Raw genomic sequence first — 15,757 nt, 5'->3', positions numbered from 1 at the left:
CTATTGTCACATTTTAAAATGATCTGAACCAAAACCCATTAAAAAATAAGTCTGTAGTTAAGTAAAAACTGCAAGTCTACATAAGTTGGTTTCAAGTAGGTTTGAGTGAGTCCTAAACTGAAACAAGTATCCCACTCAGAAAATGTGTTTTTTTTTAATAGAATTAGATTTTTTATGCTTTCTTTGTCATTTATGATTGCAAATGAAGAGACTTTGGGTTTTGGGGTTAGGGTTAAGAACTGTTGATTTTTCACTTTTTTTGACATTTTATAAACAAAATGTTAAAAAAACAAACAAAAAAAAAAACAACCCAAAAAATAGTTGACAGAGCAGCCCTACCTATATGAAGGTATATCACTATAAATATTAATATCCATCCATCCACTGTCTATACCGCAGTCAATCACAGGGATGTACACAAAGTCAGACAATCACATACGCTCACACACTCACACCTAGGGGCAATGTAGAGTAGACAATTAACCTGTTGTGCAAGTTTTGGGAACTGTGGGAGGAAGGTGGAGTACCCGGAGAAAACCTGCGCAGGCACTCGAGCCTGGAACCCTCATGCTGTGAGGCGACAGTGCTAACCACTGCAGCACCGTGCCGCCCATAAACCCTTGTATGAATTGAAGTATAAACAAATGTGAACTTTTTGGCTCATATGTAAAAGAGGCTGAGACAGAGTGTGGACTCTTTGAGAGAAACAGAGAAGGAGAGCGCTCTGCAGCCAGGTGGCATCTGTTTACTCATCAAATGAACCATGACAAATCTTCACTACTTATGTACACAAGGACCAGCAACACTCATTTGATCCCCAACAGATAACAAATGGACTGAAATGGTTACAGATGACTTTCCTCAATGTAATGACACAACCTGCAAGCTCAGCACATCCATGTTAAAGCGACTGCCTGGTTGGAAATACCAACACCTAAATAGGTCAGACATGCAGTCTGATTTCCTGTCCATGTCAAGCTGGCAGTGGGTGGAAGGTTGACGATAGAAATGTTTCAGAAAATGGAGACATGTCACGATGCTTTCAGCAGAAGGGACGGCAGGCAAAAATGGACAAAAGAACACAGATGCGTGTCAAAAAAAGTAATGCCCCTCACAGTTAACTGAAAAACTGCATTAAAAAAATCAATCCAAAATAAGTCAGCCTTCAAGCAAAAGGTCTAACAAACAAGCAGCCTGACCAAAAGAGGACCACAGCAGAACATCCTCAGGATTTAAGCAGCCTGACCAAAAGAGAACCATAGCAGAACATCCTCAGGATTTTCCGAATGACCGGTTCCATACTGTTTGGGCTGTGAACCTGAGAAATCCCTCAGAGACTGCAGGAGCAGGCAGCCAATTACAAAAGGATAAACAAAGTGCAGGGATACTTTGCATGAATTTGTAACCTTTAACACTTGTTTCACAGCCCTTTATGAGCAGCTGTTTTCCTGCAATGGCAGTAAACACCAGTTTCAGTTTCTCAAAAAATCTATTTCTAACTGTTATAAACAAAATAACTACTGAGTAGTGTCTGTTTGAAACTAATCGTGCAAATTAAATATCTGTTTAAATCTGAAAAAACTTATTCAAATCACATTTTTCCATAAAACAGAAACATCAGTGCATTGCACACGTAAGCCATACGAGCAAAATAATTTCATTTGCTGCTTTTTTCAACACCTCCAAGTTAGTGGTAAACAGATATTGCTGAGTGAAGATAATGAATTGGACTGATGCTTTGCAGCAGACAATTTATATACTTAACTTCTGAAAAAAAAAAAATAACATAAAAATCTGTCAATAACCAGTTGACAATATGACAAATTTAAGTCTCACAGGATATACACACAGAAAGCTACAGTCAATTCAACATGTGAGAAAGAACTCAACGTGGAGGGGTTCAGAAGTTAGAACTATTACCCCCAAATACAACAAAAAAAGACATTAAAATGTTTGAACACACTGTTGTAGAAGCTGCTTTACTCTTTATGCAAGTCTTCCACAGAACTCCTTCAATACCACTGCCAGGCAAGCAACAACAAGAGACAGAGAATAAAGAGTAATCAAAGTACCGTACTGCTGGCAGAAGTAAAAACACAGCGCATGGCACTCTGCATTTTTAAATGTGTCTGACGTTTGCATAAAAAGAGCCTTTGCAAGGAAAGCAAGGAAAGATGTGATTAGAAGAAAAATCACATACAATGATGTGTTAGCAATATGGAGGCTCACTGCCAGAAGAACCAGTTCAAAATCATGATGGAAATCAAAGCAGAAAAATGCTACTACTGAACAAGAATTTGTTAAAGTGGCCATTCACACCATTTTAAGCTCCATTTTCACATCATTTGAAACACTGGCAAGAGCTTACACAGCTCACTGACATTAAAACAGCCTCATCCACAAGACATTAGTACCAATAATGAGCCTAGGGCTGCAACTAACAATTATTTCAGTTAACAATTAATCTACCGATCATTTAGACTTTTTACATTTAATCTTATTTTCATCTGTAAAATGTGGAAAAATGCTCATCAAAAATGTAACAAAAAAAAGTAACATAATCACTGGTGCTGTGCATGTGCAGAGATGAGAAGGAAGCAAGAATGTCTCACTCTTTACCTACTTTCATCATCAGCTCTGGAAAAAGCAGAATGTTTAATTCAGAATGTTATTAAGACTATTTTAAAATAAGCTTTAACATCTTCTGGATGCATTCGGGTGTTCTCTATTTTCAAGTGTTTTTGACATTGAATGCGACATACCTGGAAGAAAAAAGGCTCACTCATCTACTGGCAGTGGGAAAGGAATCAATATCCACACTTAAAAAAAAAAAAAAAAAAAAAAAAAAATCCATATATACGCTAATTTTGGTGTAAAAATTGTATTTGATGCCAGCAGGGTCTGACAAACGCACCTCCACAGACTGAGACAATTCCCACAGAGACGTAAAGAGAAGCCAATTAGCTGCTGACAGGGGAAAACACAGCAGAGCTCAGAGAGGTGAGGGTGGGGGGGGGGGGGTGAATGGAAAACAAGTTAACTGATATTCAGAGGTGTGTGTGTGTGTGCGTGTGTGTGTCTGTGCTGGAGCACCTTCCACTCAGTCACTTGCCTCCAGTAATAGAGCTGAGGGTGAGGGCCAACAACTGGCTGTATAGCATGGAAGCAGGGTGAATCTAAGCACGTTAAAGTGTAGAGAAGGAGTCCTGAGGGGACATGTCAGATAAAAAGGCAGTAATGAAGGTCACACAGGCCTTATTTATCCAATCAAAATACTCTGAAGTCTTCTAGTGAATATAACAGTTCCTTCCTCAATACTGCAGAAGACACTCTGTCCTCGAGCTATCTGCTAATTCACTGTGTCATTTCAATCAGGACCCATGGCCTGGAACCGCACGGATAACTATCAGTGAAAAAACCAAACACAGATTAGCAAATAAAAGGTGAGGCCAAGAGCACTACCTTCCCCACCACTAGGTCAACCTAACAGACTTGACAGAGAATTTGACAGAGAAAAACTTGCCACAGTTATTTTGATATTCATCCAAGAAGAAATTTCAATCATTTTCGAGTTCCAGCTCTTCATTCATGATTAGCTGCTTTTCTGTTAGATCACCACACATTTAATATATTTGGGTTTCAGACTGTTGGTCAGACCAAAACACAGTATACCTGCAAATGTCTCCTTGGGCTGTGGGAAACTGTGATTTCATGCATTTTTTCAGCACTATCTGAAAGATTCTAGAGTGAATGATGGACCAACTGATCCAGATAAAAGCTCAACTCAAATGATATGCTCACCTGCTATTCAGAGTTTGAAACTAAGAAGGGATCAAGTAGTGCACTTTACAGGGACAGTTTATCCAGTAATCACAAAGACACATTTTTCCTCTCACCTAATAGTGCCATTTATCCTTTTAAGATTGTTTTTGGTGCAAGTAGCAGGGTTTTGGAGACACTGGCTGTGGAGATGTCTGTCTCGCTAATGAATATAATGGAACTAGATGGATGCAGCCATTTTCTTTCTGTATCATCGTACAGAAGGAAGCATGCATCTACCCACGGACAAGAGGCTAGTTCACTAAGATACCTCATATTATAAGCTCAGCTGGGGAGGACGCCATTAATGCCTACATCCCACCTTGTGACGAGCTTCTGGTCAATGAGGAGAAGAACATTTCCTTCTGTGTGGTGATACATTGCTCACAACAAGGTCTGTGGATTATCTTGAGCAAGTGTTTCACGATTTCTGGAAAGAGACATTCCTGCTGAGTTTGTCAAATGTATTTTTTTGCACTTAGAGTACCACAAGTGAATTGCCATCTACTTCCATTATATTCAAGAGAAAACAGACATGGCTGATAGCGCCAGAACTTTGCAACTCAGACTAAAACAGTCCCGATGGATAAATAGCACTACAAGCTAAGAGGAAAACATGTATTTTTGAGCGAACTATCCCTTTGAGCTTGCAGCAACTCTACACCACAGCAAAGAGCCTATCAAATAAAACTGGGGTGACATATAAACTAATAAGGCAAGGAGACCGAACAGAAAACAAAAACTAAAAAATGAAAAATATGATCAGGAGATGCCAGACAAGAACATGAGGTTTTATTGCACAGCTGTTTCATCATTACAGTCTGTCAGTATGTTTATAGAGTACTAGTACTGTGAGACAAAGAAATCTAGCTTCAGGCTTAATATCCTCCACAGAAGTGTCACAACAGATCACAACTATGGTTGCAAATGGGCACATGCCACACACACACACACAAATCCTTACAGATTTCACAGACTGAAAAAGAAGTAGCCATGGTGAGAGTCACAGATCAAAACGTGGTGGAAGAGGAACTGTCAGGCGTCGATGTCTGACTGTCGAGTTCACAGCTTGGCCACAACACAGGACAACTTTCTCACATTTATAGAGTCACTGCCTAAACATCTACTCCCTTCAACTGCAAACTGACCAGTCAGCACTCACGTAGTTTCAAATGAATGGCATTTGACCTTAACCGACTTGGTGGAATATTTAGACAAGCACTTAATGTCATCTTCTTCTCATACAGTAAATTTACATGAGTGAAATGGTGTGATCAGATTGTTTACCCTTACGCCAGACAACTACACCCTCCCTTCCGAATGAAAGCTTAAAATGACTCATCCCTATTTTGGTTATTGCATAATGAAAGAGCAGATTTAGTAGAATTAGTATTGCGTAAGCTGAATAAGGGGGATATTCCACGTGTGCACGGTGAGGAGGACATCCTGGTGAAAAGCAAATCACTGTGACAGAAAGAGGCTTCAAAGCTCAAATTGTCATTAATGACACTTTAATGTTCATGTCCTCCTGGTGCGCCTTGCCAGCTCGTCCATGCTCCCCAGTTGTGCTGTGACGCAGCAGCTGAATTGGGACTCAGGGGAAGCTATTTAAATACGCCAAGGGAGATGTTGATAGAAATGACTCATACCTGAGCGACTTCTCCACACTCGGGCACTGCTAAGTGATCCATTATACATCAACCAGTAAAGACTGGCATGCCAGAGTTGAAGATGGGAGCAACTGTAGAAATGCAGTGGGATACAGCAAATTACTGCACTACTGCAGAGCCTATGGTGTCATAAGTACATGAACAGTGTTTGTGTAATATTTCTCACTGTCAAAAGCTCTGCACAAGTTTCATAATGAAAACCTAAAGATCTGATGAAAGGGTATGTGAGGCTTAACATCTTGCTACTCACAAAAGTTGTCCTTTGTCCTTCCGTCTTAAAATAATGAGATAAAGTGATCCCGACAAAACAAAACAAAACAGACAAAATGAAGCTCTTGTCTTGTCTTGTACTATAAATCCAGCACAAACCTTATTTTACAGCGATGCTCTTTTGCCCCTCCCTAAAAGCCCAAACTCAGTCTCAGTCAGGCTGTGGCATGTTTAGTTAAATGAGCCAGGCGCACACGCATACACATTCATACACAGTGGATTTATGTTGGGAGAGCAACAGGGATGGCTGTTACGCACTGTGGCAGTCCTAAAACCTCGTACAAATAAGTCAGAAGAGAGCCTGAGCATATGACAGCTCGCATCACATGCATCAACCCTCTACAGGGATGACTGTGCTGACAGTGTGCCACTGCTCGCCAAGCGCGTTCAATACTGAATGAGTTAGAGGAAACTCAGAGACATGGAGTCACATGAAAGGACACAATAAAGCCCCTTGATGCCACTGTACATATTAAATGTGGGTTTTTTTTGTTGTTGTTTTTCAGTTAAGTCATATCTAAAGGGATTTTTTTTAAAGTATTAATAAAAGTGAGATATTTCAACGAGTAATCATGTTACGTAATTATGGATAGACACATTATTGGCCTGGCTGATTATTCAATGTCATATTCTACCTTTTCCATGGTTAGCAGCATCTGTGGTTTGTTTTGTCTGACTGTTTTTTTTTTTTTTATTTAATTTAATTAATTAATTTAAAAGTTCTCTGTTTTGCCTTCTCTGTCTGTAGCCAGCACTCACTCTGTGATCTCCCTCACAACACTATCTGACTGGTTACATGTTATGAATAACTGTCAACACTTAACAATTACCAAAATTGTTGATGAAGTTAAACTGAAATAAAGAATAAATAAATAAATAAAATTGTCAGCACTTAAGCAGTACCAAAATTGAAATACTGGTACAGAACAGGTGAGTAAGTATATTACTCATTATATATTTACTCATTTACATTCCATCCCTGGTTATTCTAAATGTTGACACTTGACTTCACACACAAATGAGCGACTCATCAAGACAGAAGAAACAAACTGTTTTTTCTTCAATTCCCCTTAACAATAATAATAACAGCTACAATCCATAAAAACCAATCATTTTCCATTTTTGCTGACACGGTGTCAGTGTTGACTCAACTCTATGGTAAATGCAGTATACGAGGCAATAGTTTGTCCTGGTGAACAGCAGTGTATTAATATGTTAATACACTGCTGTTATTTTAATGCAATCTAATTCAACACAGTACCACTAGCAACTCACATCCTGGCGCATAATGGTGATAGGGCAGTACATCAGCCAAGGAAGTCTGTTCATTTGTAGAAAAGCATGCAAACATGAGACACAAACATTGTTTCACTAGAAGGGGCTGCTCAATATGATTACATTTCACTGAGTGGGGGGGGGGGGTTCTATTTTGGGGTTAGTGTGCGTCATATCAAAACTTAACTGAAATCATAGCCAGAAATTGGAAAAATGCCATAAACTCACACACTAAATTTAATATCTGCACTTGAGTATGGAGTGAAGTCCAAAATGCACAAGGTCAAAGCCACCCAGTTGGTCTGCGGGTATGTCAGACAGTCTATCGAGCCCTTCATCTCCTTGCTTGTTACTGGCAGCCAGCAGGCCACAACATTTGCTCCGCTGCCCACTGAAAGCACTGGTGTTTGGCAGAGTCACTGGCTCTAAAGAATCAGGTTTCAGGTGAACCAGTCTGTCAACATAGCTGGCCACAGGCACAAACTGTCATGACCCCTGTGACTGAGTCGAGTGCACCACTGAAGGCGCCTAATAGCAGACAGCGGAGACTTCACTTGTTCTCATGAAACCCCGGCCAAAACACAGACATTGCCTCACAGTACACATGAACCTTCTTTTTGCAGTGTTTCTGAGGCAGACTTTTATTGTTGCCTAAACCTGAGGATAATATAAAGACAAATTTAACTTCATCAAATGATGGAGCGGCAGTGAACAGATGAGATGATTAGACAGAAACAAGTAAGAAAAGAATCCGATCTGAAGAGATAGCTAGAGTAAACGGAGCCAGCGAGGCTAAATGTATGATCTGCTATCTCCTATTCTGTTTCAAGAAGGTATTTTTCATTTCTCCTCCCAGGCCTGCCTCGCTTGTCATTTTAAACCTTCAAAGCACATTTTTCCTCTCAAGAAAACACAGAGGAAGAAATAGATCTTTTCAGACAGATGTATAACAGCAACGCTGCCTGGCTCTAATACCTGTTCATTACAGAACACAAAACCTCTTGCTCTCATTCTCTGAGTGCCTTGTAATGTGGCACAACTGATAACCCATTCTGCAGCCTGGGCGCAATAACGGTGCACGCATCATCAACTCCATCCTCAATAAACACCAGGTCATTTCCTATTATCTTCCATTTGGGCATGTGAGAACAGAAAGACCAGTACCTCATATTAAACACTGTAATCTCACCTTGTTTTTTTCTTTTCAAAGATCACTATTGAACAAATGTAACTTTCAATGATGGTGGCATCAAAATGATTCTAATTTAATCCTGAGAGGTACATTAATGTGTCCACAATGCGTCAGACAGTTATTGAGATATTTCAGGAGGACTAACTGACTCAAAAGAATACCCATCCCTAGAGCAACGCCACCAGCATTGCTTACAACCACCGCATAGAAACACTGAGCTGACATCTGTAGTTTGTTGGCTAAGAAGGCAGAAACACAGTTTTTGAGTGTCATCCTTCTTAATGTTCACAACGTGCAGCTTCAGCCCGGAAATGAGATAAGCAGCAGAAGATATGAACCATTACAAAATACATACTGGACATAATCTAACAGCAGCTCACAAGCTACTTGCTCAATACACAGTCCTGATACACGGTCCTGATACAGAATTATTATCAAATTAAAACTGAAATTAAATCTAATTAAAGCAAATTCTTAACCAAGGTGTTTCTTTTCATGCATTTTTTTTGTTTTTTTGTTTTTTAAATAGTTGTGCTGCAAATTCACATTGCAGAACAAATTAGAGAACTGGTTACCAAATGACATTAAATGCACTCAAATTTTCTATGAGCCATTATACATCGAGCTGGAGCTGGAGGATCAGACGTTGTCTCCTTGTCAGACCTTTATCTCGGGGAGGTCCAGCTCACTAGCAAGCAACCTTTAGTACATCAGACGGAGACATAAGTACTAATGAAGCTGTATTTTTTTTCTTGCTAGTGCTGCTCTGTGCATGATTAACACAGCCTGAACTCAAAGTATAACTAACCATTCAGGGGCCGGCTGCCTAATGCCAGTACCGAGCCGCTTTGCTGTCAGATCTAATAGCACAATCTAGCACTTCTGAAGGAAAAGGACTATTAATTGGTCACATCAAAAAGACACATCAGAGGATGTGTGAGGGAATAGAAAGAGAACAAACAGGGCAGAGGAGGGTTGGTTTGACTGTTAGCTCTCCTGCAATCCTCTTTTCAAAAGAAGCTACAGAATGACAGCAACCTTGCATTTTGGTAGGGTTGGACTTAAGGGACCTGTCATCAAACAGTGATCAGAAAAGGCTGTAAACCCTGCTGCTTTCATCCTCCTCAATGCTCAACAACCTTAAAGTTTCTTCAACGTGACCTCTAAAAACCGGACTCGTTCCACGCTTTTAAAAAGTGTGTTTGACAGAAAAACAACGGGTTCAAACTCCTGTGCCTGTTGGACATTCACAACAATTACGCAAAGACGAGCTTCTTCCGATTCACGCATGCACATAGTCGCACACAACTCTTTATATTTGCATACTTTCCTGCTTTGTACTAAGACTAATAGACAACAACCTCCCTCCGTATAAATACATTTCCACCTTGTCTTATACATAGGGTAAAACAACTTCACCTTTTGAAAACTGATTACCCAAAAAACTAAAGAAATGTATTGGCACAATTGGCCCATTTTGTGATACAATCAAAATATGTATGACTGACTTAATACATTGTGTGATAAGTTTACAACAAATATTACTTGACCTTTAACATATTGCATCTATTGATTTCCTGCAGGGGAAACATTCACACAGGGTCTCACACATCTCCTCAGCCAACCAAACATCTCGTTTACATAATGCCGCCAGTCTGATAGCTGATAGTACAATGAAACACAGTATGAATAAATTTCACTCCATGTCATGCCATATTAGACTTTCAGTAAGCAACACAGAAACTGAAGGATTCTCGCCAAGCCAAAGCTCTCTCAAGCCTCCTCTTTTGTTCAGCAGACAGACGTGAAGCTGGCAGTTTAATCCACACTGCTGGTCTCAGAATAATCATTAAATGCTTTCGGTGATGCAATGCAGGCTTGGGCCAGGCAACAGTCCCTTGGAGGACAAATAAAAAGCCTGGACAATTTCTGGCAGAAGCCAAGCTGGCAGAGGTTTGGGGGGGAGGAAGCATCGGCTCTGGTTAGGCAAAGCACTGGGCTGTTTAATCTGGGGTGCTTCGCTGTCTGAGAGGTAAACTTTTGGAAACCATATTACTGGAAGAAAATACAAACAAAAAGACCTAACGTGGTTGTGACAAGATGATCTGCAGCAAAGTCTGCTAAACCTTACTGTCCAACTGTCATCTGGTGCCTCGCTGCCCTGACAGACAGTGTGAGCAAACCTTCTTCATACATGAAGCAAAACAAGTGCCATGGATCATAACAATACTTAAGTATTAGGAATAGTGTGCAGGATATGGTACTGCTTCACTGCTGTGAAGTCAGACACATATTGAAACATATGTATGACACGTGGATGGCACACAGATCATATTAGCACTGGAACCAGCGCTAGCGCTGCTGCAGGGCAGCAGATCAGAGCGTAAACAGGAGAAATCTGTGTCAGAAGGACTTCAGCCTGTTACCATGTGGCTCATTCTTTCCGGGTTCAACCCGCGCCCGATGAAGCTGTCACCATTGTCCCCATTTACTCTGCTGTGGCACCCACTCCTCCCCCTCCACGGGCTGTTACAATGTTGAACTTCACAGCGAACCACAATAGACACGCAAGCGTCACTTGGTACTGAAAAGGTGAGTTCAAATTAAGTAGTGTATTTTTATATAAGCATAATGATCGGGAAACACAGATAAAAGCTATGTGCAAGATGACTGACTACCAATCACAAGAAGCCTGGATAAAAGCTTTGTGATCACTGGACCAGTTTGTCTCAATGTTAGACAATGCAGGCGAGTTTAGAAGTTTTTGGTGGCCTCAGAAAGGGCATCAACAATGTAAATTCATCGCGTGACAAGATAAGACACACACCGTTCGCTTGACATGTGTTAGTGAAACTTCCTCAATGTGCAGCCGGGGTTCACTGTTTTTTGTCATTACTAGCAGCCTATCTTTACAAAGTGTGTATGGGGAAGCAAACTCACCAGGGGTCAAACTCGTGGATGATGCTTTCGAAGCGAATAACAGCGAATAGCCTGGAGCTGAAACCGGCCAGCCAGGCCAGGAACAGGATGGTAAAAGACAGCAAGGACTGCCACCCTGCTGGCTGCGACAGGCCGCCGGACAGACCTCCTACTGCCCCGGCGTTGCTGCCTCTCTCTGCGACCGCCGTGCTGCTGCGCCCGTTCCCCGAGTACGACGCTCCGGAGTTCAGTGAGGATTTGTGTTTGTTTTCGGAAACCGGATGATGTTCCGCCATATTCTACGTCAGTCCCGTCGTAGCAAGCAAGCGAAACGAGCTATCTTTTATCACACGGGAAAGAAAAGCCCCCCCTTCTCCTTTTTCGCTGCCACGCTCCACTTCCTAAACCACTTGCACCACGTTCCCAACGCGCCCCGCACCCCCCAGAACACTGGCTGTAATTCCAAACTTTCTAACCTTACTTCCCACCAACAGCAAAACCAGCTAAATAATCCCAGGGAGTCACATAGCAGCACGGTTTTGCAGCATACTGGAAGTGACACATGCGACTCGAGCAGTTCCTCCTTCCTTCCTTGGAGCTGGATGAAGGGGCGGGAGCTGTTTGTGGAGCAGGAAGAGCTGTCAGCCTCTCACAACGAGACAGGTAAAGCCAAGGAGGAAACAGCTCCAGGAGAAATCCAATCCCACGGTAGAGCGCGCTTGACAGCCAACAATAGTGACCAATGACAATAGAGCAGCCTGATTGCTTGAGACGCTCGAACAGAGAGAGGCGAAAGGCGGCGGTTGACAGACAGCGGGAAGAACGTATGGCACGCGAACAGCACAGGGGCGCTGGAGTCACACGAGCCAATGAAATAAATGAATTTCGCTGGACTCATTGAATATATTGACAAAGCAAGAGGGAGTATGACAGGAGTGAGTCCTTGTGCCAACCTCACAACACGAATGAAGCCGTCAGTTCCTTAGTCACACCGAAATGAGCTGTAATCCCTAATGGAGACAGATAGCAGCAACATTTAGATTCGCCGAAACTTGTAACAGGTTTATCCTACCACTCTGTGGCCTCTCGCAAAGTGGTAGTAGCCTTCCAAACAGTGTCTTTACGTTGCAAAAAGTGATTATATTAATGATTGATAAACCATTTTTGCTCAATCAAACAATAATAAATCATTAATGAACCTCTTCTAAATCATTAATCCACCTATTCAAAGTTGAGGAACTTAAAGGAGATAAATGAGGGTAGTCAAAAGTTTTTTTTGTTGATACTTTGATACTATTTAAAATTATGATATTGTGACAACCTTATTCTACATTAAAGCCTCAGAGGCAGAGATATTCTGTCTTCCCTATGGGTTTAAGCTCCAAAAACAATGGATCCTTCATTTCCCATGCTTTCATTAGACCCTGGTGTTTTTCCTACTGCAGGACACTCAAGCTGCCTTTTTAGCTGTTCAGAAAGACTCCAGTGGATCATTTGACCTTTGGACCTTTTCTTCTGAAAAGGTGCTTCAGAGTATTTGGACCAAAATTCATTGATTAACAACTTAACTTAAATAAAATTTGCAAGTGCAGGACTTGAATATTGTGATGAATATCATGAGTATTTATTAGTTTCTTATAAATATTTATTAGAAAGTGAGAAAATCTTATCCATGTACTTGCTGCAAACTTGATGTGTATTGCCCGTTTCACAACATGGCACCCAAATGATATGATTAGCTTAATGTTACTGAAGTATTGCTGTTAGTAAGAAATGTATTGTTTAAATCCCTTAATTTAGTTCATAGCATTTGTTTTCTGATTTATTATACAGTATTCTGTCAGGGTGCATGTTATGAAAGAAGAAGTGCGTCTTGAGCAACGAGCCATACCTTATTTCCCTACCAGGAAACATCATCACTGGCTCATAAAACAAAACTAGATCCCTCCAGCAGTTTGGCAAAACCGAGACCATTAGATCTATGTATGTTGGGCACAAGTAGATAGATTCTGTTAAGACCCATCATCACAAACAGAAACAAGGAGCGGGTAGAGAGATGTCACACACGTCTATGCACCAAAGAGGATTTAACAATATTTGATCAAAATCTGATGACAGGGTTTTTTGATCAGATCAAATCTGAGAACATATATAGTCCAGATGAAGCAGATCAAGCAGAGTTTTTTAGTGTTCTATATTTATGCAAGTGTTTTTTCAGAACACAATTATGATTATTTTACATTTAGTACCACATGTTTAACATTATACAGAATTACTTAACACTTTCAGGGTCTTTATTTGAGAGAAAATATGTTTCCACCTGTAGATTTAAATCTGTGGAAATAAAAGGAGTACCAGGACATCAGTTTATGGACCACAGCTTTTTAAATTATATAACTACCTGCTAGATAACACAGACGAACAAGGACGGTTTTACAGTTAACCAAAGAGATGCGCATGTGGTGGATCTTACAAATCAAAGACAGGAAATGATTTCGCATTTTGAGTCACAGTCTCTGAAATACAGTTGGCAGAGTAAGGAACTTCACAGATCTTAACTTTTAAAGACTCATCAGTATCATACGTGTGTTAGGCAGCCTATTACAGTATCACTTGGTGCACAACTGTCTCTTGGGTTATAATTGTGGGGTGTATGTGGGTTCTTTGCTGTCTTTAAACAGGTGGGTAGCTACACAAGCTCACTGAATTTAATTGTAATGGAAAGTGTTGGACAAAATTGCCTTTTCTCCATTGACCGACTTTTCTTACAGCAGACTGTATCTTGCACTCTTGCGTTACCTTTATTTTTCTTTGTAGCATCTGCAAAATACACACAATCCTGCACAAGCAAAGAAATTGCTATATAATACAGCAGACTTTAGGTCATATCTTATTCTGAACAGTTTTACAGATGTCATGTAAAGTAGCATAGTTAAATTTGTTGATAAACATTTGCAGTCAATATATCTTTCAATTATATCTTTCATATCTATAATGCAGAAAGAGAGTTCTGTCCAAAACAAGATAAAAGTTAGAGATCATATACTGTATTTAAAGGGCACAAGGCAGAGGCCTTGAAAGTAACTTGTTATGTTCTTCACAGTTCCTTTGCATAATGTGGTGTATGTGAAAATAACATCAAAGAGGGATTGGTTTCATTTTTCACATCAGGTCAAGAATCTTTTTAAAACCTTTAAGATGCAGGCCTGAGCCTTATAATAGGTTTCTAACCATTGAAACCTATTGAAACTAGCCTGATTACTCTTATTATCAGTTTATTTATGAAAATGTGTTTTATGCATGCCCGCTCTGCAGACGCTGCCTTTAATGACCTATTGATGCAAAAAGAGATGATACTGGACCTTAATATAACTTCGTATGTATCAGTCCAGCTTGCAGACCCATTTCTGCTTGTGTCCATATGAAAGCAGTGATAACGTGCTTAAATAAGCATGCAATGACTTGCCACTGTACGATCCTACATTACATGTTTCAACAATGGCACCTATTAGAGTAATTAATGAAGTGCCAGAGAAGTGACTTCCAGCTAATGAGGCAAATTCATTTATTTGCTACATCTCTGCATGGTGCACTCAGATGCTGCCAAATCAGCGACTTTCCCACTATCGCAGGCACAGGAAGCAGTTTGTGGTGAGCTGTGTTCCTGCTGCCTGTCCAGTGGTAAACCATAATTGTGTACTCTTAAGTGAAGGTGTGATAAGTTTTCATGGTTTCAGTTATATGACAGAGAATATCCTGTAGAGATGAAGCAGTTTGGTTCAGATTTTAGCACGTATGCACTTTTGTCTTCCTTTAGGGTAACAACGTGCCTCGTGGATATAAACACAAGCAAACAAAAACAAGCAGCGTGTGTATTAGAAAGTTGTACGAGAACATGCATACTCAGGAAGCAGTTGTTTTCCTAAAGCCCATTTGCATTAACAGTATCATGTATTTGTAGCTGAATGTTATTAAAAGTATGTATATAAATTAATTAAAAAATGATTTAACCCATCAATAATGCTTCCTGCACCCTGTATTTTTTTTCCAGTAGATTACCCAAATTAAGTTGAAATATCCTTTATCCTTTTGTCACTGTGTTATGTGTGGTTGTGCTTCCTTGAAGTTTACTCTAGTTCACTCTAATATTCAACATTATGCCCTCCTCAGCCCACTGGATTGATCAGAAACATGTAATAAGATATTTCAACTTAAAATTCTTTAATATTTATATATGAAGGTGTATGGTATGTAGTACACAATTAAAATGCTTATCCACGGCCAAAGGTTTTTTTTTTTGCACATGCACCCTAACTCTGCAATGCCTTACCATTTTCAGCCACCTGATGGCAACCTAAATTTGGTTTTTCATCGTGAGATGGTCAAAGCAAAAGTTTTATCTGTATGCTACGTGTGCAAACAATACAGCAGCTTGAGGTGTCAGGGAAGTGACTTTTCAAGTACTTTATAAGGACCAGCATTAACAGTAACTAGTCTGCAAAAAAGCTGACGCATGGAAGATGCACAGGCTGTTTTAACTCTTACAGGCCCCACACTGAGACGTTAAGCTTCCTGATCTGTTCAGCAGCTGGATCTGCACACCCAATGATTG

The 15,757-nt window shown here is 40.4% G+C and overlaps 1 protein-coding gene across 1 annotated transcript in view; it reads right to left on the bottom strand.

Moving 5' to 3' along the window:
- The window catches only part of LOC124064400 (dolichyl-diphosphooligosaccharide--protein glycosyltransferase subunit STT3B-like), a 50,654-nt gene extending 38,764 nt beyond the window's left edge, over positions 1–11,890 (bottom strand). Inside the window, exon 1 of the mRNA XM_046398830.1 lies at positions 11,167–11,890. Coding sequence (XP_046254786.1) covers positions 11,167–11,441 — 275 coding nt within the window. The 5' untranslated portion in view covers positions 11,442–11,890. The remainder of the gene's footprint in view (positions 1–11,166) is intronic.
- Positions 11,891–15,757: the final 3,867 nt, after the last annotated feature.

The sequence above is a fragment of the Scatophagus argus genome, chromosome 9 (genome assembly GCF_020382885.2).
Source record: "Scatophagus argus isolate fScaArg1 chromosome 9, fScaArg1.pri, whole genome shotgun sequence".
Lineage (NCBI taxonomy): Eukaryota > Metazoa > Chordata > Actinopteri > Scatophagidae > Scatophagus > Scatophagus argus.
Note: the sequence above shows the minus strand (reverse complement) of the source record. Positions and strands in the feature narration are given on the sequence as shown.